The sequence below is a fragment of the Callospermophilus lateralis genome, chromosome 1 (assembly GCF_048772815.1).
Source record: "Callospermophilus lateralis isolate mCalLat2 chromosome 1, mCalLat2.hap1, whole genome shotgun sequence".
Lineage (NCBI taxonomy): Eukaryota > Metazoa > Chordata > Mammalia > Rodentia > Sciuridae > Callospermophilus > Callospermophilus lateralis.
The window spans coordinates 27238833-27266495 of NC_135305.1; the positions used below are offsets into that span (position 1 = coordinate 27238833).

A 27663-nucleotide genomic window follows, 5' to 3' on the forward strand; every position below is an offset into this window, starting at 1 on the left:
GGTGTGAGCCACCTGAGAAATGAAAAGTCTGAAATAATTTGTAAGAAATAAAGACAGAGCCAGAAATTAGATATAAAAAGAAGAGCACCTCATTGGTCTTCTAGTCTTGATAGAAGCTGGAACTGAACAACTGAAAAAATGGCCCTGATTCTTTATTTAAGGGGAAGTACATCAAAGGCAGTGATAAGGTTTCAGTGGGAGGAATCTTTGGTTGGATGCTTTCTTGGTACTTGCTTTTCTGCATGGCAAGGGTCTTTCAGTAAACAGGTTGATTGGCATTTTGGCAAGCCACACCCATCTCTAAGTGATTGTGTGACTCCAGTGGGTCACCAGATCTCAGATGCTGTGCTGAACTTGTGATGGAGCTAGGTAGGATGGCACATGAACCAGACATTCTCAAACCACCAGCGTTGCTGCTGGGAGTTACTGATACAGGCTTTCCTGCCTAATGGCTTCAATATCGTTTTAGTTCATGCACAGATCATGGATGGCTCCCAGCAATGACTTAATGTATAAGAGTTCCTTTTATCATAAATCATATCAAAATTAAACATTTTTCAGATGTCACCTTTGGTCAAATTTATAAAAAATGCTTTTGTATAATTTAAAATGAGTATCATGATGATGCATGATTTCCCTTATAACTAAAAAACTATTGAATCCTCAATTGATTTGATACACAGAAGGATAAATGTGGTTTAATCCCTCAAGTTGAGGATTGACCCTTACTACATAAAGAAGATTCAAAATATTTCAACTTATAAATGGTCAAATTACAAACTATTCAGGATAAACTATATAGGCAGTTTAGCTTGCTATCAGATTTTAGTTTTTTAATTACATTTATAAATTTTGTGTGTATGTGTGTGTGTAACTCTCAGAGCTCATTGAATAATAAATCAATGGAATCAATATTAATGAAGGCCTTTCTCCATAGAATTACCCATTTAGATTCCTCCCTTACATTTACATTGCTTGGTTTAGAGATTGTGCATAAAGAAATTATCCTACCACAAATAATAATATTGTATAATTCATTTCAAATAATATCAGCACTTTCTTTTGGAGATTGTAAGAATAAATACAACATTCACAGAGGCATAAAAGTAAAAGAAGGAAACTTAAAATATATAATCTGAGTGTTCCACCTAGGACATGAAAAGTCAGAACGTATGTCACCTCCCCTCACAGGAGTAAGTTAGATATTCTAGAAAAACTAAATTTTGCCAATCCCATCAGAAAGCTGAAGTTGCAATATAACTTAATGAAATGAAAGACTAATCTTGGACCAAAATGAGAGAACCCCTATCACAAGGTGAGTCTGCACCTGTCCATCCACATCATCTTCACTGAGTTCTAATAACCAGAATTGCAATAAAAGCAGAAGACATAAAAATATCCCTTTGTGGTGCAGACAGAGAGGTTTGCCTAAGGTTAAGGATGAAGCAAAAACAAGATAAATCCTTCGATTCTGCACTCTGCGTGAGCGTAAGGCAGAGATTTTGGTCATTTAAAAGACCCAGGAAACACTTCCTTAACTTTGGATCCAGCACCAAGTACAGGAAGAGGCTGTATAATTTGGAGGGAGGCTCAGGAGAATTGAGAGAGCCTTGAGTGCACAGAGACTAAGGGTGAACCAGGAGAATCACAGACACATTCCTATGATTTTGATTCTACCTGAGAGTGATCAGGAGGTCATTAACCAATGTGGGAAGGACTAAACTTCAGTCTGCATTCCAGACCTTGAAGAGAGTCTAAGACAAATGTCATCTGCTGCCTAAACTCTGGATTATACTTTTACCAGAGGCAGAGGTCATCTGCTGCTAAAAGGAGGTATGCAAACATGTTCATCGTATAAGTTTTGCAATGAGTAGGAAGCAGTAGTCTGCTTCTGAGAAAATTTGAGAAGAAGTGAGAATGAATCCTTCTGACATGTAGATGTATAAGAAGAAGAAAAAAAAAGAAGAAAAAATGAGAGAGAGATGCTGCCAATGAGCTGTTGACTACAACTTTTCTTTGGTGGAGGCTACCTCAGTGAGGAGGATGACTTTTTGGCAAAGCACCTGGCTGAACAGCTGGAAGGAAAAGACCAAGTGATAAAGAGGCAGGATGCATTCTACAAAGAGTAACTGGTTACAATGGAGAGAAGTATTCATAGTCCTAAAGAATCACCACCAAGCAATATCAGATAGCTACAGAAGAAGTGGAAGCAAAGTTCAAGCAAGATGAATTTTATCTAGTTTGTGCTGATTTTCCACTGAAAATTGTCCCGTATTACCACAAGCATACCTACCAGAACTTCAGCTGCTCTGCTCCAATCGGCCATAATATACACTCTGTCAATCATCTCCAACAGAACCTGATTGAGCAGGGATGATATATTCAACTCTTAGAATGTATAAAACTTCTTCAACGTTAATTTCCCAGTAGAGACAGACTTTTCCCTGCCAAGAAAATAATTCATCTAAAGAGAATACCATTAAAGAAAAACATTAGCAGATTCAACAGAACCCCATCACATTTTGATTGCAACACTGTGAAATGCCAAGACCTAGATCAAAGATCAATCAAGGGCACTCTTCAATATTAGTAAACTCTACTTAGAATGATTAAAAGAGAAGGGCAGCCCTCTCCTTCTTTTTGAATTTTCATTCAACTTCTATGGGCATAAACTCTTTCTCTTTTAACCCACCTCCATCATTTGGTGAACCTCCTACTCTAACAAAACTGTGATCAGGCTGGGGACTAAGTTAATTTGAGTGGAAAGAGGAGAAGGCAACACATAGATCTCAGGACCATAATGATGGACATAGTCTTCTAGAAGTGACATAATTTTTTTCTCTTTTAATCTTTTCTCTTTTGATTATGTAAGTTATTTCATTTTAACTTTGATAATCATACAAGTAAAAAGACAAAAATATAATACCAAGTACAAGTAAAAAGACAAAAATATGATAAAATGAAACTTTTTATGAAAAAAATGTTTATGATTACAAATGAGATAAAACATCAGTACAAAGACAACCTTGGCTTGTCCAATCTCTTTCTATCATAAATACTGATGTCTTCACTCCATTCACTGTCAATAGTGAATGTGTTTTATAATGAAGATCCACAAGGTTAAACACACACACACACACACACACACACACACACACACACACAAAACCACACAACTCCTACTTCATGGAACTGTATGTCCCTTCACACAAGGGAACTTCACAAAGTGCCAAGGAGCAGCTGTCCACCACTGTTGGAGGGGCAATAGCATCGAGAAAGATACCTTCTCCTTTTCTATTCCAAGTTACAGGTGCTCAAAGCCTATATGAATCTGAAAACAAACTGAGACAAAACCCTTCAAGGCACATATTCAGGGCCTCTTTACCAAGTAAAACACAATAGCCATCTACTTCTGGGGTAGGAGAAGACTACTGAAAGAAAGTGCTTCTGTGTTAAAGGCACAGAAATGGTAAATATATCAGCAAGTTTCTTTTAAAATTAATGCTTAACATGATTTCTAGATGTATCAAGTAAGAAACTAAGAAATTAAGTGTTTACCATTTATACAAAAGTAAAGTATTTGTGAAAACAACGACAACAAAAAAACCCACCTGTTAGAGGGTATGTTTTCGTCAGTTTTTGCATTGCTGTGACCTGCCAAGAACAACTTAGAGGAGAAAAAGTTTATTTTGGTTCAAGGCATCAGAGGTCTCAGTCCAGAGATGGCCGACTCCCTGGCTCTGGACCCAGGCAGCATATCACGGGGAAAAGGTCCATTGGAGGAAAGCTGCTCAATCCATGGTGGGGTCTGGAAGCACAGAGAGAAAGGAAGGGGCCACAGGATGAACCACCTTTCTAGGGTACCCCTCCAGTGACCCACCTTCTCCAGCCACTCCCCATCTGCATCCAGTCACCACCCAGTCAGTGCATTCAAACTAGGATGGACTGACTAAGTTACAGCTCTCACAATCCCACCATTTCACCTCTGAACATTCCCACATCAACACAGGAAATTTTTAGGCTCCTCACATCCAAACAGTAACAGGGTACTAAATGAGCATATACTACAATATCATTTTAATTGGATCATGTTCTAGATTATTTAACATAAATGGTGATACATTAAAGATGCATATTTTGCTTTATAGCACAACCATGAAAGTAACATAAATAGGCAAAACTGAGCAATCACTCTAAGAGGAAAAAAATGACATACTAGAAATATTTGCTGAGCAGAATTCAGGACAAGTAGAAAATAGGAAAAGGAGTATATGCAACAAAAGAAAATATTTTAAAATATGAATAAATAATTAGATTGAATGCAAACCATATACACTTTTGTTAAAAGAAAAGAAAATGGATAAAAACTCAACATTCAAATAAGTGACTTTTAGAAGAAATACATTTTTAAAGACACAATTGGTTTAAAATTAAAAAATAAAAAAATAAAAAAATGATATATCATGCTGACACTAAACAATAGAAAATACATAGCACCATACAAATATCAGGTCATATAGACTCACCCCACAAAAAAATAATATCAGTTATACATGAGGTTATTTAATATTTATACAATGTTAATTATTTAAGAAAACATAACAATCCTTAATTCCTGAATATGTATCTAATAACAAAACTCTGAAAAACATGTAGTAAAATTTGACAGAAACAAAGAGAACTATGTTCAAAACACAATCATAAGTGCAAAATTTAATATCTTCCTCTCAGTAATGATAAAACAATTAGGCAAACAATTATGTAAAGCAACAGAAGATTTAAACAAAACAGATAGCCAATATGACATAATTGATATTTATACATATTGAGTGAAAAAAATGTAGAATAAGTATTTTTGTTATCAATTGTACATAAAATATTTTTTAAGGTATATCATATGCTGAATCATCACAGAACACCTACCAATAACTATCTCAGAAATGTCAGCATTCACAGCATGTTGTCTTTCCATAATGGTATCAAGCTAGAAATCAGTAACAATAACATGTATAGGAAATTAAGGCAGCCACCTTGAATTTGGACTTCCCAGAGTCCATAACTGTTAGAAATAAATATTGGGTAAACCTTAGCCTATGGTATTCTGTTATAGTCATAACTGAATTGCCCAAAACAGTACTGGAATGACACAACAAAGGTACAAGAAAAGATAATACAGACTAATATCACTAAAGAACATAGAGGTAAAGTCCTTAACAAATATTAGCAAATAAATTTATAAATATTTGTAAATAAGAATAAATTATGACTAAACAGCATTAATCTTGTCAATGAAAAGTTTAACATAGTAAAATCATTAGAAGTTATATATGACACAAATAGGTAAAGGGAAAAGAATGATATGATCTTTTAATAGATGCAGAAATGTACTTAAATATACAAAATACTTGTATCAAAATTATACTGGTTAATTTTCTTTACTTTCCTGTCTTCTGCTTTTCTAATTAATGGATAACAAATGCAAGATGCAATTCTAGTATGAACTATCCCTTTTCTTGTAATTATGCAGATTGTAAAACGATAAGACATATCTACTTTCCACCACCCGCTTTGTGCAATAACATTTTCTTTCCCACTATTATTTAGAAAGAAGTATAAATTGTGAAGTACCAAATTTTTAAAAAAGTATCTATGCCATGAGCTGTTCTCAGTAAAAGTATACCTACTGCATACCCTTAATGTTTTTATTTCTAAGTTGTTTATTTCTCTTTAACCAAGATTATCAACAATCATAGTACGAGTCATTACTTACATTTTACCAATTTTTGCTTTGCACATTTTAATGCTCTGTTATTAGCAGCATAAAAATTTATCAATGTTATGTTATATTCATTAATTTGCCTCATTATCATGATAAAATAATCATCCTTATTCCTGGTTATCTATCTTTACTCTAAAATCTATTCTGTTGTATGGTAATATAGGCCCTCTAGCTTTTTATTTGAGCCGTATTAGCATGCTTTATATTTTAATATTCTTTTATTTTAACTCTTTGTGTCTTTGTTTTTCAAGTTTGTTTTTGTAGTTAGGGTTAACCTTGCTTTTTTGCAAAAAAAATACTTATCTTTTAAATCACTACATAGAAGCATTAAAATTATACATATTAATGGGATTCTGATGTATTTAGATATGTCCATACATTGTGTTATGTTCATATCAGGTTAAAGGCAGCCGTCTCCTTACATATTTATCATATTTCTTTACTGCAAAAACTTTCAAAATCTTTTCTTCCACTTTTTATAATATACAGCTAATGTTATCTATACTCTCCACGCTGTGCTACAGCACACCACAGCTTCTTGCTCTATCAAGCTCTGCCTTAGTATTCCTTGATCAACATTATTCTACCACACCTGCCCTCCTCCCTGGCAATCACCATTCTACCCTCAACACCTGAGACCAACTTTTCAGATTCCAAGCATAAATGAAATCATGTCCTAGTGGTTTTTCTGTGCCTGGATTATTTCAGTTAACATAATAATCTCCAGTTCAATCCATGTGGCACATGAACCAGATGTCATGGTTTTGTGGCTGAACAGTGTTCCATTATGTTTAGATCTTGCCTTTTTATCTCTCCCTTTGAGTTTGGTTGTATGGGCCATTTATATTTAATTTGGTTATTGATATGTTTATATTTAAGTTACTATCTATTTATTTTATAATTGTCCTGTCTGTTCTAGCTTCCTTTTTAATTTTTCTTCCTTCTTTTGGATTGCATGAATTTTAATGGTTTCCTTTCATCTCATTTGTTGTCCAGTTGCCTAAAATACCTTGTTTCGCCATTTAAATGGTTGCTGTAGGGTTTATAGTATACTTCCATGATTTGTCACAATCACCTTCAATTATTATCACATAGATTCATTTAGAGCAGAAGAGTATTTCAACAATGCATTGTCATTCTTCCCCTCCCAGGCTTGGTTTTATTGTTGTCATTTATTTTATTTATAAATTTATTGGAAAACTCAAAATATATAGTTCATGTTTTCATCTAAACAATATAAATATATTGAAAAAATAACAAATACATCTGATGTTGTTTTCTCTGTAGTTGTCATTTCTTCTGCTGTTTATCCTTTAGTGTCTACATATATTTGTTTTATTTTCTTCTTGCCTGATGACATCCATTAATATTTTCTATTGTGCATATCTAAGGTGATGAAGTCTTTCAACTTTTTCATGTTTGAAAATATCTTTATTTTACCTTTTTTTAAAGATGATTTCACTTGGTATAGAATTTTATTTTGATAGTTTTTTCCCTTAGAAATATAAAGATATTTCTCCACTGTATTCTCACTTCTTCTTCTTTTTAATTGCTATAAATTCCATAGAGTGGTTTTGTGATTCTGCTAAGTTACTTGGAATCAGTTGTGTTTTTTTCCCTATTTTTTTATGGTTCCTTAGGTTATCTCAAATTAGTGCTAATAATAGCTAATTATTCTCTACTGAAGCAAATTTTCCTGACTCCTGTACTGAACATTCTGTGAGGTTGTCCAGTTTTGTTGGTGAGAACCAGCATGATCTTTGGCCTTATATAGATGCCAGAACTTCTTCCTTTAATTTTTTTAGGTGGTTATTTTTCTGACCTGGAGTAGTTTCTTCACCCACATGCAATGATCACTATGCTGAAAACTCAAGGCAGAATGTGAGCATTTTCTATATACAAACCTGAGCAGTGACAAGTGCAAATCTGAATAGATGTCTTTAGTCCCAGTCTCTCTTCCAGTTTCTGTATTCCTTCAACATTTTAACTTTGACTGTTCCTTCAACACAACAAATCTACTAACTATTTCTGTATGCTTCTGAAGTATGTTGTGTGCACCCCTATTAAGAAACAATGGAGTGTTACTCAGTCATAAAAAGGAATGAGTTTATGACTTTTGCTGGTAAATGGATGGATCTGGAGACTCTCAGGCTAAGTGAAAGAAGCCAATCCCAAAGAACAAAGGTCAACCTTTCTCTCAGATATGTGGATGCTAAAACACAAGGGGAAAGGAGAATAGAAGTTCAATGGATTAGACAAAGGGGAGTAAAAGGAAGGGAGCAGGAATAAGTATAGGAAAGAGTAAAATGAGTCAGACATAATTTTCCTATGTTCATGAATACACCATAGTGAAGCTCCACATCATGTACAACCACAAGAACGGGTTCCTAATTATAATAAGATGTACTTCATGTATGCTTAATATGTCAAAAAATACTTATCTATCATGTATAACTAAAAAGAACAAATTTAAAAATTTTAAAAATTAAAAAAAAGAAGCAACATTGTCTTGTAAAAAGTATCTCTTTGTCTGTCTCCCTGGAAGGAAAAAATATTTGATTTGCACATTGCTGTTCCTCAGAGTAGTAATAGTAGAAATTAACATATTATAAACAGCATTTGTTGTTGGGTGAATGAAACCAAATTCATAATCATTTCCATAGCTAAAAAATAGAAGTAGTCCTGAAATCTGAAAGCTAATGAAAGAAATGGGTGTTCCCCAAAGTTTCAAACAAGATTCCAATAATTACATGAACCAATGGATCAATTTCCTCTCCTAGATTAATCAAGTTGAATATGCTGAAAATATCAAACAAATAAATATAGAGTATTTTGTGTTTATTAGTAACCAAAGAAAAAATATATGACCCTTTCCTGTTCTTCAAAATAGTTCTCTTCTCTCTTTGACCAGCTAAACTGTATTTTATGGGTGCTTCTAAATTGTGTAGGACAATTTCTGAAAGGCTTTTGCTCATAAGACAAGCCTCCACTCCAGTAAGTAGGTGGAACATGTTCCCTTTCAAGAATGAAGCTAATGGGCATTGAAGATTTTGGTCCTTGCTCTAGCTGTAGAAAAGAGTCTGCTCCAGTGGTATTGATAGCTTTGTTGTTTTTTCCATATCCAGGGAACATCCTTTAAACCTGACTTGAGAACTAAAAGCAGATTAAACAGATATAAATTTTAGACTGTTTAAAATCACATTGCATGTGTTAAGAGACATAAATCTTCAAATGCACTCCCAATTCAGGATTAAGCCTCAAATGTAAAGATGCTTATTTGATTGTAGCTATTTCTCAATTCATTCAATATCATTAAGCATGCTTATTGGCAGGTTCTAAAGTTGAAATCCAAACAGGTAATGGGAAGCATCCATTCTGCACATAACTCAATTGCTTTAGAGAAAAGATTAATTAAAAGAAATGTAGGTTAATTTAAATAAAGCAAGGCAAATTCTCTATCCTGAAGCTTTAAATCCTTGACCCATTTTTTATCATTCTGGATACAATATAGAAGTCTGCATTTGATACATATCTTCACCTAAAAAGCGAACTAAAATTACATTTAGAGCTTTGAGTTAAACCTTTCATGGTACCAGAAGCAACTGATGGAAAGAAGCTTTTTCCACCCATTGAATTTAATGAGTATCTTTACAGGTGAGTGGAGGAAAGCACATCCTATAATCTCCTCCTTCATACCCCTTGGTATATCTCACATTTGTCTCATTTGTGTTTTCACAGACATACTGATAGTTGTAGTTGTGTAGCCAGGGTGATCTCAGCAAGGACTGGGGTCCAGCTAGCAACACATTTCTTTAGTGAGTCTGAAAAGCTTTGAAAAATAAGTTAGTTGACATCTACATTTATCTACTATTTTATCTTTTATCTTTTATCTATGCACTCGGGACTAGGGTTAATAAGGAGCCTGGTGGATTGAAAATAATATATTACTTATTTATGGTATCCTTTCTGTTTTTCTTCTTTGTCTACAGAGACTGAAAGAACTAAAGCAGCGGGAATTTGCTCGGAATGTGGCTTCCAAGTCATGGAAAGATGAGAAGAAACAAGAAAAAGCACTTAAACGACTTCATCAGCTGGCTGAGTTAAGGCAGCAGTCTGAATGGTGAGAATTAGAAGGATCTAAGATGCTTCAGAGTTCCCTTCTGCCTCTGGGAAAATTCCAATGAAAAATCTAGTTCACTCTAACTAAAATCTACTTGGTTCAACAATTATGTCTGAGGGCCAATATTTCCAATAGTTAAAGGCTTGAAAATTAATTACTTTTATGATCTGATTTTTTTTCTTTCCCAATATTAATTTAATGTACCCTTAAATGAAATGATCCCAGAATGATTCCAATATACTAGTATTTATTTTATCAAGTTGATTCAAATGAGTTAATGTTGTTCCTCAGTAATGTAGGTTTTTTTAAATAATAATTTAAAATCCATAAATAACAATGCATCTTTGTTGGGGGGGAAAATACGTCTTCTGTCCATTCCCCTGTATACACCTAAATCTAGAATAAATGACACTGTTCTTGGCTGACAAACAAGATGTAATTAATGCAGTTAAATTTACCACACATCGGCATTTAAATTGATAATTATAACAAGCATTACACTAATACATTCTTGTAGCTGAAAAATAGCCATTTTATAAAAGCTTGGAACCACTGAATACTTCAAAGTTGTTACCTGGAATGCAATTAAATTAGTAAATTGTGATTTGTGTTCATATGAATCATAAAGTATAACACTAATGTAGCTAATTAATACAGTTGACAGCAGCCTGGTGAATTGTGAAATTTATAGCTCTGTGCCAGAATTTAAACCCCTGTTGTTTAAAAGGAAAACAATATACAATAATAGGAGTGAGTGGCTTAATTATAATACCGTAAAATTTTAGACTTGAAGTTCGATTCTAAGGCAATATTTATTTTTTTAGCCTCAACTATGAGTGAAAATAATATTCAGCTTACATATATTCATATATTTATAAGTCTTGGAGTAATTCAATTAACTTTATGAGAAACATAATATATAATCAGATTAAAAATAAATGAGAAACTTAGTATAAGGAAAAAAATAAAAGCACAATAGTATCCAGAAGTGAGGTTAATACAACAATGAAGCACTAAGGTCCCAAACAATCATAGAAACAAAAAACACATTTGGAGCTGGAATTTTTTACCAGCCAATACAAGGAACATACAACATGTTATTCATAATATTAAACATAAGGTATCAGATTGTCTTTGTGAAAATAGAACTTAGAAGAACGAGTCACATGCTTGTTGGTAGGTATTGGTAGGATACAGGAAAAAGTCCTAAGCAGATGCCAATTGCTACATGATTAATTCTGAGATGCAATAGGTCGGATCATGAAAAATGGGGCAAATCCCATGATAGAAAAACATCCTTAGCATAGATCCTCTTAGGTTAGGCCAGATTTGCCTGGCTGTACTATAAATCTGAGTAACCTTAACAAACATAATTTTAGTTGTTTTGCTACTATGGAAGATGTCTCACTTGTACCTTTCTACTCACACTTATAGTTTGCTTTGGGATATTTAAAGGCTCAAAGGAGCCCTGAGGATAATGATGGTGATGGGGATGGGATGAGGATGTTGATGGTTGATGTTGATGATAATAATAATCATGTATTATTTAAATTTCTAAGTTTGCCTGAGCTACCCATTAAGGTACTCCAAATTAAAACATTCACTCTATTAAGTTTCAAATGTCCTTCTGGAAACCTCATTTACTACAAACACAAGCTTAAACACGTGTGGGTTGGTATCCTCTGTAGACTTGGCAGGCTCTGTATATGGCAAGGTATTCATACTCTTAGGAAAATGATGAAATTTCTACTCACAGGACTTGGAACCAGGAAAATTATTTCTTGTTTGATGTTATTTATTACCAGCCCTCTAGCCAATTACTCTATCTTAAACAATTTCATGACCTCAGGGAAATCCCTTAGTAAAATTATTAAATATTTCCTTTTTGGTAACTTAATTAACAAATCAAATTAAAAATGAAAAGACCAAGAAAAATATAATTTATATTGCCCTTCTCCTAGTCTACTCTTCTTTGTCCTTTATCCTCATAATGAGGGCTTCTGAGTAGGATGACCCAGATAACAAACTTCTTGTATGATGCCTTGGGAAAGAGAGGCAAACTTAGCCAGAGTAAAAATATTTGGATCAGATTGATGGTGAATGGTGGCGGAAAACTGGTAATGGGTTGTATATAGGGCAATCAACTTCTGTTGATAGTTTCATTCAACCAGGATCCTCAGCAAGACTAGATATTGTATAGAGAAGCAGATATGCACTCTCTGTGTCTAAGCTTGTAATAGATGTTTAAGCCTAGGAACATACAGTATGCCTTGATTTGGAGATTCTTGCAACATTTACAAATTTTTGTACTGTTGACTCTGAGAATATGAAGGTCCTTTTATAAGAGCTGAATAACATGGGACATTAGAAAATAATACCCTTAAAGAAATCATGTTGTTTTAATAAGTTTTATTTCCTGTTTGGAAAATATACTTTTTATACAGAAGAGAACTAAATTGTACATTTGTTAATGTGCTTAGTATTAGAATTTTGAAGGAACTATTAGAATGGATAATCCATTAATAAGATTTAAAGGATTACCTCTATAGTTGCTTTTTGACTAGCTATTATGAATAAAAATAATTAGGTTAAAAAACACAAAGAGAAACCAAAGAAGCTTTAAAGAAGAGAATGAAAGAAATAATGAGGAGATAACTTCAAAAATTAAAGCTTTACAGAGCATGGTTGCCAGATGCTAGAGAATAAGGGAAATGGGGAGGTCTTAGTTAAAGCACACAAGTTTTCAGATATAATTTCTGAGGATATAATGTGGAGACTGGTGACTATAGTTAATAATACTATATTGTTTACTTGAAATTTGCCAGAATAGTGGATCCTAAGTATCCTAAATCCCCTACATCTATACCACTGTAATTGTACATGATAATAGATGTCAATTAATTTCATTGTGGTAATAATTTAACAATGGATACATATATCAAATCATTGTGTCATACACCTGAAATAAATACAATTTTTATTTCTTAATTATACTTCAATAAAACTAGAAAAAAGTTAAAGCTTTAATAATATTACAATACATAAACTTGTATTAGAATAACAGAATTTAAAATTTCTACCATGAGGGTAGAAAATTAGGATTTTCCAAAATAATAAAAATAAATTCGATTTACAATAAAGAAAATTAAAGTTTACAAATCAACAAATCAAAAAAATTAAAGCATGAAAATGAGATTATAATAGATTGTAATAGATTAACAGTGAGGATAAAACATGAAAATTGGTCAAAAATCTATAATCATACATGCAAATTGGATTCTTAAATGAAAACAAAAATTAAGGACCAGAATCTAAGAGCAAAGCATAACAAAAAAATAAAATAAAATAAAATAAAGAGGTTTAAATTTTTTTAAAGTATGTAAGAGGAAGAAGCTTGCACTTTAGAGAGAGAAATAGTAAAATAAAACAGCCATCAGGAAAGAACATTTAGATTAACATATATCAAAGCAAGAAGATGCACAAAACATTGCCAGGATAATAAAAAATATTATTAAGCAAAGTATGTATTTACAGTATAAAATAGAAGCACTAAAATATCTGTATCATAATGGAATCTCAGAAAGAAAAATGATAATGCACATATTGTGAGCTCATTTCTGCCCAGTAGAGTACCAATAACATCACATTGACCTAAATTCCTGGAGGAAGTGACTTAATTCAGAAGCATAATTCTTAAACCAAAGTGTGGCTGAAAAATATGGAAAAGAGTCTGTGGGACCAAGACAAAGTTCAGGACTGCAGCTATTTCTGAACCTTATGCTTCTGATACTAGTGTTGAGAATCCAATCTGATCCGAGTCCCATTTCATGGTGTGGAAGTCTGAACACCTGAGAAATACCAAGGCAAGCAGAGAAAAGAAGTTTTATTTAAAGGACAGGACAGAGACAGACTTCTCCTCAGGGGAAAGAAGGGGATCCAGAGCTGGCATCTGGGATGTGTGTGTGGGCGGGTGTCCTGTCCCTTTCATCCTTTCTCTCATGTCCCCTCTTTCCCTTATCTTGTTTATGTGACCAAAAGCTGGTAAAGAAGCCTTCCACAAGTGCCCCTTCCAGCCCTTTTGGCAGGAAGGGAACCACCCAGGAGGTACTTCATTAACAACTCCTAGTTGGGAGGAACAGTTCCCTGGAGTCAGGTAACCCTGGCAACAGGTGAGGAAGAGGGAAAGTGTCCTGAAGGTGTTAGCATTTTACTTCTTTTCCTTTGGAACCATTCCCCATCTTCCCAATCTGACCCCATCATCTACCTACACTAGCTGTCTGTCCTTTGTTCACTTCACTTCTATCCCCAGGCTACAGGTATTTTAAAATATCAGCAACACTACAGTAAAACTCTGAGTTTTCCACTTTTCTTCATGCTGGAAAAGATATTCAGTACCCCATACAGTGTCTCAGAATGTTCCTCCAAATTCTTCATATGAGGTATGTCTAAAATCACCTTTCTAAAGATCATGAAGAGATTCAACAAAAGGAGAATATTGTAATGAGTAAGAAGATAGTTTTCATTGGGAAACAGTTGCTATAAGGAACAGAGTTCAGTCATAGAACCTTTCTAAATTTAATTTTCTACAAGATTCAGGGGAACAATTTAACTCTAAAGCTATAGTCATTGATTCATGAGAAGAGACAAAGTCTGAAATCATTGAAAACTAAATGATGACTAAAATTATTGCTTGTAAGTTAAAATTCATATGGACATAATAACAACACATTGTAATATTTTAAGAAACAGAGTCAGTTAAATTAAAATTAAATATGAGAAATTCTCCCTGAATGAGAACAAAAGACTAAGGCAGAAAAATATCAAAATAAAACATAAGACCTAAAGGATATATTCAAGAAAGTCAATAATTTTACCAAAATCTCCAGTACAAGAAATAAGGACAAGAATAAAACAATATCCAGAGACACCACAGAATGAAGTTAAACTGAAAGTAATCAAGGAATAATAGTAAAAATTAACCAAAGAAATCAACATGTAGCTATTACTAAAAAACCTGAAGAATATATATCATATGTTAAGCAACTATAATAAATATATTTTATACAAATATAAAATAAAAATTATAAAATCATACTAATGAACAGCTGATACATTATAAAATTAATGGCTAATTAAAAATGCATTTAATATTAACATATAAAGACAATGAAGCAATGTACATAAAATTTAGTAGACAAAAGGAATGGGACTATACATGTCTATACTGATTGACCAAATAGTCATAGGTGAAGCCAACAACAAAGAATTTTGCAAAGAAGGACTCAGCACTTCTCTAATGCAGTATCATAATAACATAAGTGTTGCATGTTATTTTAACTCTTTATATTCTAGAAACAAATAACTAGATAAAAATGTAATAAAAATCCAAAATAGATAAAAAACAACCATAGGTGTTTCTGACAGGTAGCAGCTAGACATGAGCAGTAGTAATATGAAGTCAAGAGGATAATGTGTTGCCATCCCCCACATTACATGCTGCTTTTTTTTTTTTTTTTAACATTTATTTTACTTTTAGTTGTAGCTGTACACAATACCTTTATTTACACATGGTACTAAGGATCGAAACCAGGGCCTCACATGTTCTAGGTGAGTGATCTACCCCTGAGCCACAGCCCCAGCCCGCATGCTTTTTTAATAAAAAGCAATTTACCTAGGGCCACTCTGGCTAAGTTAGTAGGATATGTTACAATCCTTAGCAAATAACCTGGAGAGCTATTGTGAGGGCCAGCCTACCAATGAGAACACATGGAAGGGGGGTAGTTTTATGATTTTTATGCAGATCAAAGACTCCAGGACTCAGAAAAACAAGATAATTAAAAGCAGAGATAACTGACTATAGAATCTGTGAGTTCCAATTAGAACCCCTGTCAGAGCAGGCTAAGGTGATCCACAGTTGCCTTTCAGTCTTCAGCATGTCATTATAATGGTAAAATCCTCCTTACCCCCTGCGTTTCCCATTCAGATATGTATGGTAAGATCATGTGCATTAGGGACTTAAAAAAGTGATTGAAACAAAACAAAAAAATATCTGTGATGGAATCCTACTCTCAGTCAAAACATGAGCGGTGGTACTTAGGCTGGACTCTCTAGAAACTTCCTTAGGACCCCAAACAGAACTGGGAAACAAAGGTGTGCACATCACTTTCCTATTTGGGAGGATCCACTTTCTCCCATGAGATTGCCCTTTTTCCCCTTCTCCTTTCCCTTTTAATAAAGTTTTCTGTATTTTCCACTAAGTCTTCTTGCATGTTGCCTGAAATTAGGCGAAAGCCCAAGAGCAAAGAGCACACCACAATCTCCAGTAACATTTCCAAACACGAGAAAAAAGATAAAGGAAAAGAAACTCACATCAAAGTAAACAATGATTAAATGATGTGATTCACAACTCCCCCTACCCCCATAAAGCCTTTCTTGTAGCTGAATGTTTATAAGTAGAACATTAAAGGGACAAATCATTTTAACCTAACATATTGGCATTTCTGTTTTTCTCTTCGAATTACTAATGAAGTTCAGTAGAATGCATAATCTTTTAAAACCTTTATAAGATAAATCATATACATGCGCAGATGATAAAAAAATGTATTGGTCAGTTAGAAGCAAAACAAATATTTCAAAATCATTGTTAATATCATCTATACAACTTGTAAATACCCATTACATTCTTATGTCTTTATTATGATCAGTAAAAGAAGTGATAAGTCATAAAGAAAGAACTAACTACCTTGTTTTGAAATTAAATAAGCACAAGGCAATTTTAGAACTATAACAAAAGGCTAGAACTTATATATAAAGCAAAATTTAAGAAATTTTTTTTAGTTGTAGATGAACACAATACCTTTCTTTAAATTTATTTTTATGTGGTGTTGAGGATCGAACCCAGTGCCTCACACATGCTAGGCAAGCGCTCTACCACTGAGCTACAACCCCAGCCCAAGAACTATTTTAATACTTTCAAAGTTGTCTTAATTCTATTTAATTTCTTAATGTGAATACATTGACTGGAGTATTCTTATGAAATATGTTAAATCTGTATTCCAAAGAGTCAGTCAATTCTAGAAGATGTATGTTATGTTGGAAACACAACACTTTATTTTCTTTTGCAGTGCTAGGATAAAATATTCACTTGCTATTGCCTTTTACTAATTTTAAAATACTACACTTAAATAAAACAATTTAGAAATAGCCCCTATAGAACTCTTATACTGACTTGTACAAGTATGATAAATGGTTAGATGTAGTTAGCTCATAAGTGGCGGAATCATTCATCATAGAAACACCATGAAATGTTCACATATGGCTACAATTCCAGATCTAATGTCTTAATCATTTAAATATTTATTGTATTTACAGTGTTTCTGGAAGTGGACCAGCATTCAAAGCCCCCAGGATGGCCATAGAAAAGCAACTCCAGCAGGGAATTTTCCCAGTTAAGAATGGGAGAAAAGTACCATGCATGAAGAGTACACTTCTCCTTAAGGGAAAGAATCTCCCCAGAAGCACCTCTGATAAACAGCGGTTTCCCATGCCAAGTCGACACCAATTACAACCGGACAGACGTTGTTTGTTTGGAAATCGGATACCACAGACATCTTCAGATCTCAGCAACACAAGTCACAGGACAGGGGTATCATTTTCTTTTTCAAAAAAAGTGCATCTAAAATTAGAATCTTCCGCATCAGTTTTCAGTGAGAACACAGAAGAAAGCCATGATAGTAACAAGTCACCCACCTCTAAAGCAAAACAAACAGTGGAGAAATGCAAGTGCTGTAGGCTTGCAAAAGAGGATACACACCCCTCGAAAGAAAAAGAAGCACACATCTCACCAAGCCATCTGGAGAGTGTTTTACACAACACCTTCTCCCTGAGCTCTAAAATTTTGCAAGAGAAAAATGACTCCATTGATGAGACAATGGAAAATTCAATTGGCATTCAGGCTTCTTTCTCTAAATCTAACTTCAGTCTTTCAGATGTAGATTTTCCTCCTTCCAGTAAAGAGAAAGGAACTAGAAATACATTGAAGAACACTTCTGAAAACTGCATTAATTACCCCTGCCAAGCACATGCTTCCTCCAACCCACCAAACATGTACAAGCACAGTGATGCCAAGGTATTCAAATGTCTGGATAAGTTTTCATCACGAGAATCAAGTGAGCAAAAGAGTACACTGTGTTTGAATCCCAATTCCAGAATGCAGAACCGAGACAAATCTTCAGAAGAAACAGAAAGAGTTAGCAAGGATATGCAAAGACTTCTAAAAGAGGAGTATCCCCATGATATGACATCCAAACCACTGCCTTTCCTCCGTGTGCAAAGCAGAGATGGCCACACCACTCTCCAGTGGCCTGTAGAACTTCTGCTCTTTACAAAAACAGAGCCCTGTATCTCTTATGGTTGCAACCCATTATATTTTGATTTTAAACTTTCTCGGAACATGAAAGATGGCCATAATCCAGAGGATTTAAAAACAAAATTGGGCAAGGAGTCCTTGGAAATGAAGACAAAAATAGAGAACCACGTCTCAGGTTTAATCAAGGACCAACAAAAATTGATCCTAGAAGAGAATCAATCTCTGAAACCAAAGATGATGATAGCTAATCCAGATTGGGAAAATTTCCAGAGAAAATATAATTTGGGCTATGATGATTCTGAGCCAGATAACAGTGATCATAATCTTAGTGCAAGTAATTTGAAATTGAAAAATCCTGAAGTGCCTGCTTACCTTGATACACCTCTAAAGGACTGTGTAGGAAACAACAACAATAATAATAACAGTGATAATGAACTTGAGGAATCTTCAAGGACCCATTGGCAAAGTTGTGGAAGAGTAGTTCTTAATGATGCAAATGAGGATCTATCCTGTCCACCTCACATCTCTAGGACCAAAAAGCATAAACTGATTCACTGTGATCCTCATTCAGAATTTGAAGATGAAAACCAATTCACCTGGAATTCTAGTCCTTATATAGTAGGGGGTCACAGCAACTATGGGAAGGATGTCAGTGTGATTTTGAATAGCAACAGTATCAACACAGCCAGCAGTGCTCCTGGATGTGGAAACCAAAGTTATAAGAGATGTCCTCCAAAGTCATCTCTGAGTGGACATTCTAGCCCTTTGGACGCATCCCTTAGCAGCATGCCCAGTTTGAAAAGCATTTGTTCAAGTCATGGGCCCAATGGTAACAGCAGTAGTAATTTGCTCTACTTTTGTAAAAGCGAAGACAGCTCAGTTGAAAGGCACAAACAGAAACACAAAAGGCACAATTGCCTCTACTGGTCTGGTGAAATAACAAAGAGCAACTGCCTGCAGTCAGAAACACAGAGAGACAGGAACTGTAAATTGTGGGAGTCATTTAAGAATAAAAAATATTCCAAGCATAGACATTGTCACTGCCGAGAAAGGTATAAATGGGGTAAAAATCAACAATTTTCAGGGCCAAAATCCACGAGAATCATTCACTGTGAGTCTGGCTCACAGGTTTCCTGTGCTGAAGACAGTGAAAACCCAACTAATTGCCAGGGACTTCAGCACAATAGATTTGGATCTTACTCAAGAGAGAGAATTTGTTGCTTAAATAAAAACAAGAGGAGTCAAGAGTCTTTGGACAGCCCTCACATTTGTGATCTGGGAAAAGTGAAACGTGGCCAGTGTGACTCGGGGACTGTCAGCTGCCTTCTAAGAAACTGTTCCAGTGGCCCTTCAGAAACCACAGAGTTGAACATTAGAGAAGGAGAAAGGAGCCCCCTGACAGCCAAAAGCCTTTTAGAAAGAGTACAGACCAAGAGGTGTCAGGAACAATCAACAAACTTTGAAGTTTCTTCAAACAGCTATAAAAATGAATCACAGGCTCATTCAGAAATCCAGTGCACATTTCAACTCGTGTCACCCGGCAGTAACAGACCGACATTGCCTTTGTCTGAAAAAAGACAATACACGAGAAAAAGAAGAAATGAAGAAGGCAATGCAGTACAAAGGACTAGCGAGACAGACGAAGTCAAAGGTTCACAGACAAATAACTTTACTGTTTTTGCAGACACTGATTGTGATAACCATCTAACTCGAGGTATAATTCATGTGGTAGCAGATTCTCAGTCACCAAACAGAAAGAAGAACCCCACAACAAAAGAACAATCAAACTCTTTAATTAGTGAAGTCCAACCTTTTATTCCAAACTGTGACCCGGTACCAAATGATTTCCCTGGTGCTTTTCTGTCTAATAGATATACTGGTATAACTGATTCAACGGAGACCAAAGAGGACCAAATAAATCTAGACGTACACGATGTAAGCATGCATATGAATCACGTAGAGGGGAACATAAACACTTACTATGACAGAACTATGCAGAAACATGACAGAGTGGAAGATGAATTAGAAGAGTGTCATAAATCTCTCTCTCCCCCTTTAATTCAACAGCCCATTACATTTTCTCCTGATGAAATAGATAAATATAAGCTTCTACAGCTGCAAGCCCAGCAGCATATGCAGAAACAGCTCCTGTCAAAGCATCTTCGAGTTTTGCCTGCTCCTGGGCCCAATGCCTTCTCTCCGGCCTCGGCTGTACAGACGGTTCCAGTCCACCAGCACGCTTCCATCACCACCATCCACCACACGTTCCTGCAGCATTTCGCTGTTTCTGCATCCATAAGTTCCCACAGCGGTCACCTCCCTGTAGCTCATCTGCATCCTCTTTCACAGTCACACTTTACTCCTATCTCATTCTCAACTCTGGCTCCAACCATTATCCCCGCACACCCCACTTTCTTAGCAGGTCACCCCCTGCATTTTGTCACAGCTGCCCCCTTTCACCCATCTCACATAGCACTTCAGCCCCTGCCCCCTGCAGCATTTATCCCTACATTGTTTGGCCCCCACTTAAATCCAGCCACAGCTTCAATCATCCACTTGAATCCTTTGATCCAACCAGTGTTCCAAGGTCAAGATCTTTGCCATCATTCTTGCTCCAGCTAGGTACAACAGTTAAAGGAAGGGAAAGAGGCCTTAAATATGTCAGCACACTTGAACTAATAGGTATTAATGCTTCTTTTGTGGAGAAATAAAATGAATTGTCACTACCTAGAAAATGATATATTTAAAGTGTTCTGATTATTATAAGATTTAAAATATTGGTGCCAATTCAAAATGTGACACACACACACACACACACACACACATACACACACACACACACACACACACACACACATATATATACACACACACACATATGTATATATAAAGAGACTGAATTATCAATATTAAAACAGGAGCATTTTAAGAATTTCTTTTAACTGAAAAAAATAATAGGGCAAATTTAAAATAATTTTATGAAAATGTACCAGGAAAGTGGTAAAGAATTGTTTTGAATTTTTTTCTCATATAATGTTATAAAATGATATGCAAAAACATCAGGCAGCCCACTATTATGACAAAGAAAAATAGAAAAAAATACCCTACGTTCTTAGTGTTCATAGAGTGAATGATTAAGTGAATGTACATTTAGTTTTATTTGTCACATAATAAAAAGCCAGTGAAATGTATCAGTTATTAAAAATATTTGCTTTAATTATTGGCTAAGCTATCAATCAATATTTTCAAAGGAAATAAGAAATGCAAAGAATTTTTCTGATTGATGCAGGTTGAAAATTATTCTTCAATGAAAAATTATCTTTGCACCGATTTTAGTGTCAATTTTCTGTGAAATATCAGTTAGCTTTATTTCATATTAAATTATTTCAAGATAATTTTGCAATTGTATCAATAATATCTAAAATTAAGAACATTTAATTTTTTAAATATTTTTAGTTGTTTATTTATTTTATTTTATTCATTTAATTATATGCAGTACTGAGGATTGAACCTAGTGCCTCACACATGATAGACAAGTGCTCCACGAATAAGCCACAATTCCAGCCCCAATATTTAAGTTTTTATAAGAAAACATATACAAACTATAAATAGCATTTGGTAATCAAAATAAAGTATACTCAAAATAATATTTAGAAGATATTGATCAATCTTTCAAATGTTACAGGACTAAAATGTTAAGTTTTATTTATTCTTTTATTCAGAAACCATAAGCTAATACATGCATAAATGTTGAAGTAAACCATTTGAAAATGTTATTGAGAAAATCTCATGAAGTACTTGATATTTTATTTAATTGTATTAGATATTCATAAAACAAATGAATGATGGTCAATCAAATCATTATCCATGTAATTTGACAAATGACTTCAAACATTCATTCAAAATGTTTTCTGCCCATAGAATTTACATTTCTCACCTCTATATTTGGGGCTTGTCATCTACTTAGGTTTATTAGTTTCTATTCTCAAAATAGTAAACTAAAAAGTTATGATTGTACCTTTCCCATATGCATGTGTTTCAGAGAAAATCAAGCTCAACAGAAAAGGAGATGCTTGGTCATTGGATGCTGTGTTTGTATGGATGCAAACTCCTCCTTCACTATAAGAGGAAAGGGGTGTCCCCTTTCAGGTGGGGCTTTGGGGGAAGAGAGATGTGTTTGCTGATGGCATGCTGTGTTTCATGTGGTCCACATACTCTCATTTAAATTCGACAACTGTATTTTTAGATCATTATTATCATTTTTTATTACCAATAAGGAAAATAAAGTTCAAAGATTAAATATGTAATACTTGGCAAACAGTGGTATGGGATATTTTTGATGGAGCAGACATAGATGGAAGAGAGAAAGAATGAAAAGAGATAAAGTGAATTTGAAAAAAAAAATACAGTTTCCAAGATAACATTAGAAACTGGAAAGGTGAGAGTTTTGATTGGGATATAGCAGTGACCAAGTTGAGCTTATTTAAAAGAAATGGACAAAATGAAAACAAACAAACAGTCACAGAATCAGAAACCCTATACTCCATAAAAGTGACTATGAGAGACCACTGATGAACATTGGGTAAATCCAAAAAAGTAAAATAAATGGTACACTTATATAAATAGATGATCCCCATCAGATAAAAAATAATAATGTGGATAATTATTTCCTAAAGCAAATAAGAAAGCTGATACAAAATCAAGATAGAGTAATCATGGGAATTCTCTAGAAGTTGTAATATGGAAAAGACAAAGCACCTGATTAATTTTGATAATTGTCTTGGTGACAGTTTAATCTCATAGAAGATTAAAACAGAACCTGTCTCTACTAGACACTTAGTTTTGATTAGCAAAGATAAATTGATATGAATTTATGGCTTGGAAATTACTAATTCATCTTATACTAACAGTGATGAAAGTGCTCCTTAGATCTTCTATCTTGGACTATAGAAACAGACTTCTCCATTTAAATAAAAGGTAACTTGTACTGCAGGGTGAGAAACTATAAAGTTGTGATGTCACATCAGGAATGGTACTATTATAAAACTGACTTTCACCAATAGGTGAAGCTCAAACACTAGATTTTATTTTTAAATTTGCCTTAAGGGGGAAATAGTGAAAAGAAGGATTCTAAATGTATATGTATTGAATTCTAAAATAGATTCATTTTTCCTAAAATTTCCACTGTGATGGAATACATTGACAGTATTTACACTACTTACATTTACACTATTATTTATACTATTATTTGATAGTTAATTTAGACATTGAAATTCTTTTTCTGTCTATTGCGTGATTCTTAGGGAACAGTTCTCCTTATGATATTACTCTTTCATATTTAGTTCATGGAGGAAAGTTTTTGTATTTGATAAACTAATATATGCTCAGTTTAAAACTGAAAGAATCTAAAGAAAGGCTATAAAAACATTAATCCACCATGCAACTGCCTCAGTGTGTTTAGATATGGTTGATCAACTAAATGCTTTGTATGAAGAACTGAAAACTTGGGAAAGTTCAACGTCTTAATCATTCTCTGTCAAACTTAGCAAGAAAAAACACAAGGGAGCTATAAAAACTGTATTTTAAAATTCTCTTTAAGTTCACCTTTATAAATGTTATACATATAATAAAATATAGGAAAGATTAGAATATAGAAGATGATGTAGAAAGTTCCTGATTCCCAGGGATTTTTTTCTGAGGTAGACATTTCACAGAATAATCCCCTAAAATTTCTTTTCCACTTACAGAAAGTGAATATGTCGGTGACTCGTTCTTCAGTCTCTTCCAGGACTTAATGGAATCCCTTTGTTATCACTGAATAGAAATATATTGAAAGAAACTAATTCAATGAAACTTTGTTATTAAATGGAATATTTAATCAATCTAATTACTCAGGATCATATTGCTGGATCTATCTCTTTAGTACATGAAATTCTCATTTACTCACACAGCTTCAAAAGGGGGCAGCAACACAGTTTTCTGAATTTCATTATAATACTCTGAAGCTGCTCCAGAAACATCATGCCTCTCCAGAATCTGAAACAGTAACTGGAGACACAGAGATGCCTCTGCTCTATTCCACCATTCCACATGCACATGAAGAGTATGTTCAGATGCCCTCCCAAGGATGTGTTCATAATTAACTGACTCCCTATTGGTGAAATAACAATACTGATCATCTCAAACCATGGCACATTTCTCAATCTTTTCTGAAAAATTCCCCAAAAATATTTAGAAAAAAAAAAACGTTAAACATTCTGGAGAAAAATGTGTAAAGATCAGATCCAGTTTTCTAAAAAATCCCCACAATTTAAAGGACTCAAATCTCACACATCAGTGTATGTAGGTAATAAACTTAGGCACAAAATTGACCAAGTGCTTATCTCAGGCCCAGTACAGCTCATGAAAGGGTTTAATTCTGATTTCTTAAATTAGATGAACTCTTGAAGAGAAATGTGCTCTTATTGGCAGATAGAAACATTATTAAAAAAGAAAGTGGGTGACCAATTCCATGCAATAGTCAGGAAAACACATGATTGCCCTTTGTGTTCCAGACTGAAACCACTTCAATAAGATGAGTTTCCAGCTAAAATATGAGTTTTCCTGCCAATAAGCCTGGGTCTAGAGGATTTTCAAAGGTTATCACTTCATTCCAGCAAAAATATTATCCACTTATTCTATTAGGTAGACATTTGAAGGTGATTGTTGTATTTCTTGGGATTAAGCTGTATTAAAATGGAAGCAATGGCTCAAGGGTTAGGTTTCAAAGAAGCCAATATTACAAAGATAAGCTAAAAGGTCTTTTTCATTCTTTGCAGCCTTGTATGTGAAGGAAAGCTCCCAATCCACTTTCTTAATTCCTTTCTCAAAAGTCAGTTCCTCCTTTTGCAATCCCTAATTTTTCTTAAATAACAACAGCAAGAATATCTTGTCAGAAGCATAAAAATAAATGAGGAAAATTAAAATTTGTATGAGTGCATACATGAGTGTGTGTGTGTGTGTGTGTGTGTGTGTGTGTGTGTGTTCTTAATAAACACACTCTTTAATCTTCATTTGTAGACCTTGATCTTTGTTCCAAATAATTGTTTGGGGGTGGATTTCAAAACACATTCACGTATTAAAACAGTCAACTTCATTCAAAATTCTCAGTTCCTTCAATATGTGAGAAATTTTAAAATAGTTGGTAAATGTAAATTGGTTGTGTAGTTGTTTACAGCAAATTCCCACCATATTGATTCTATTTAATGTATTTAACATAAACTGGGTGATAGTATGGCAATATGATGCATAACCAATAATTTTATTTTGTATCCTCTGCTCAAAGCATTTTTTTATTATACTGTGGCTAAGTAAATTGCACTATTGTACATGCAAATCAGCTTTTTTAGGTTATTCAACAAATTACTTGGACTGTAGTTCAATGCAATAATTATTTTTTTCAATAAAAAGCTTAATGGCATTTAGGAGTGCTAGTCATGTATTTATAACAAAAAAGCAAACCAAAATGTAAGAATAAAATCAAATACAAAATGGTGTGGAAATATTCTGTATTTTACACTGCTGAATTCAAATGCATTCAACATTTTGTTTATTACTGTATATATTTATAGTATATATTTAAAGGCTGGGGTTTCTTAGACTATTTCTTAAAATTTGAGTGTTATAAAGATGTTTCCTCAAACTGAAAATAAATATAACTTTCAAAATTCTACAGATCCATTCTTTATTGAAATGTAATGTACATACATTAAGTGAAGTCCTGTTCCTTTTTGTTTTATAAGAAAATTGGGATTTAACACTTCATAATGCTTTAACAAAATTCCACAAATAGTTTCTAGAATATATTCTCTGATAATATAATGCCGCAGTCTCTGGCTGGGCACAAATCACGAGTCTCCACACAGCTTGTAGATTCAAACAGCAATTCTTTATTCCCGAACTCACACCGGCCGTCTACGTTCTGGGGGAATCCACGTTCTCTGCCCAAATTCACTTCTCCACCAGGCTTCTGTCTCCCAAATATACTGTCTGACCCTAAGAATTCAAGAGGAACTCAGCAGCAGGATACGCCCTATTCTAAAGGGGGAACACCCTAATCTCCTATTATGCTAAACCAGGAACACCCTAAACACGGATCCACCCTGGTCCTTGAGCAAGGTCACCTTACATGCAATGTCCTGCAAAATGTCCTATTTCCATGAGTCCTTCCACTAAAGAAACATGGGGGTACGCTGGCAAGGAAATTGTCATACCTACTTGGCTGATGGCTCCCAGCAATATAATACAAACACGGTGGCTTTCAATACATTTATAAGAGTTTTAATGTAAACTCTGAAAATAATTTAGCTAAAATCCTAATAAGCTGTTATTCTCAGAAGGACACAACTCTCTTAGAAATCTCTTCAATCAAGCATGACCAATGACTGGGGGAAATAAGTTGATTTTCTACTTAATTGTTACCTCTCTCTATTTTCTTTGTTCCCCTACCACCATAGGTAACTACAAGAGGCCTCATCTGCTGGATTGTGGTATGGTATCTGTTTGAAATCTTAAGACCAGTTCTTTCTAGAAATGATCACTGGCTACTATAGTCTTTGAATCACCTTTATCCTACTCTTTACTTAGGCCTCCAGTAAGATTTAATCAAATGGAAAATTCCTTACTTCTGTGTTTCCATTGGATGTGCTCTGCATGAACAGAAACTGTCCTCTGCAATGCACTCTACCCCATGGTAGAGTCAGGCTTTCAGTGGAGAAAAGTTTCAGATGCCAAACATCTGTCTTCCTAGAGATTGACCCTAGATTCTCTACTGCTATGTTAAACCATTTAGTGGAATCTTGCTGAATAATCAAAAAAATATTTTTCACACACATGCACACCCACACACACAATCGTGTACACATATACACACATTTGGTTCTGTCAGAAATTCTCTTTTCTTAATTAAATAAATTGTCATCATATATTGAATGCCTGCTATGAGCCGAACACTGTTCAATTGTGTCCTTCCAATTAGCTATATCCCTGGATTTCCTCCTAATAGGAAAACAAGGTTCTCTTGAAAATTAAAGGAGATGATATTTATAAGAACATCAAGATGAAGAAACAAATGGCGATACTATCTCCATATTCAGGGCATACATCTTCATAAAATATGGGCCTTCATTCAGGTTTTAGCTTTGTTCACCGTTGTATGATTTTTTAGCTCATAATGGGAATTTTTGTCACATATGCAAAATGAGAATCACATACCTTTAATGTTGTATTTTCTGATTATATTAAGAAGAATTGAGTCAATTCCCAAATGACATGTTTTTAATGCTTTGAATTCTGAGAGAAAACCCAGTGGAACATTGTGAAGTTGTCCAGCAAAAAATAAATGAAATCCACTCAGGA

The 27663-nt window shown here is 34.3% G+C and overlaps 1 protein-coding gene across 1 annotated transcript in view; it reads left to right on the forward strand.

Moving 5' to 3' along the window:
* Positions 1-20889, forward strand: part of Znf804b (zinc finger protein 804B) — a 470782-nt gene extending 449893 nt beyond the window's left edge. The window contains exons 3-4 of the mRNA XM_076860873.2: positions 9769-9899; positions 17271-20889. Coding sequence (XP_076716988.2) covers positions 9769-9899; positions 17271-20889 — 3750 coding nt within the window. The remainder of the gene's footprint in view (positions 1-9768; positions 9900-17270) is intronic.
* The last annotated feature ends 6774 nt before the right edge of the window (positions 20890-27663 follow it).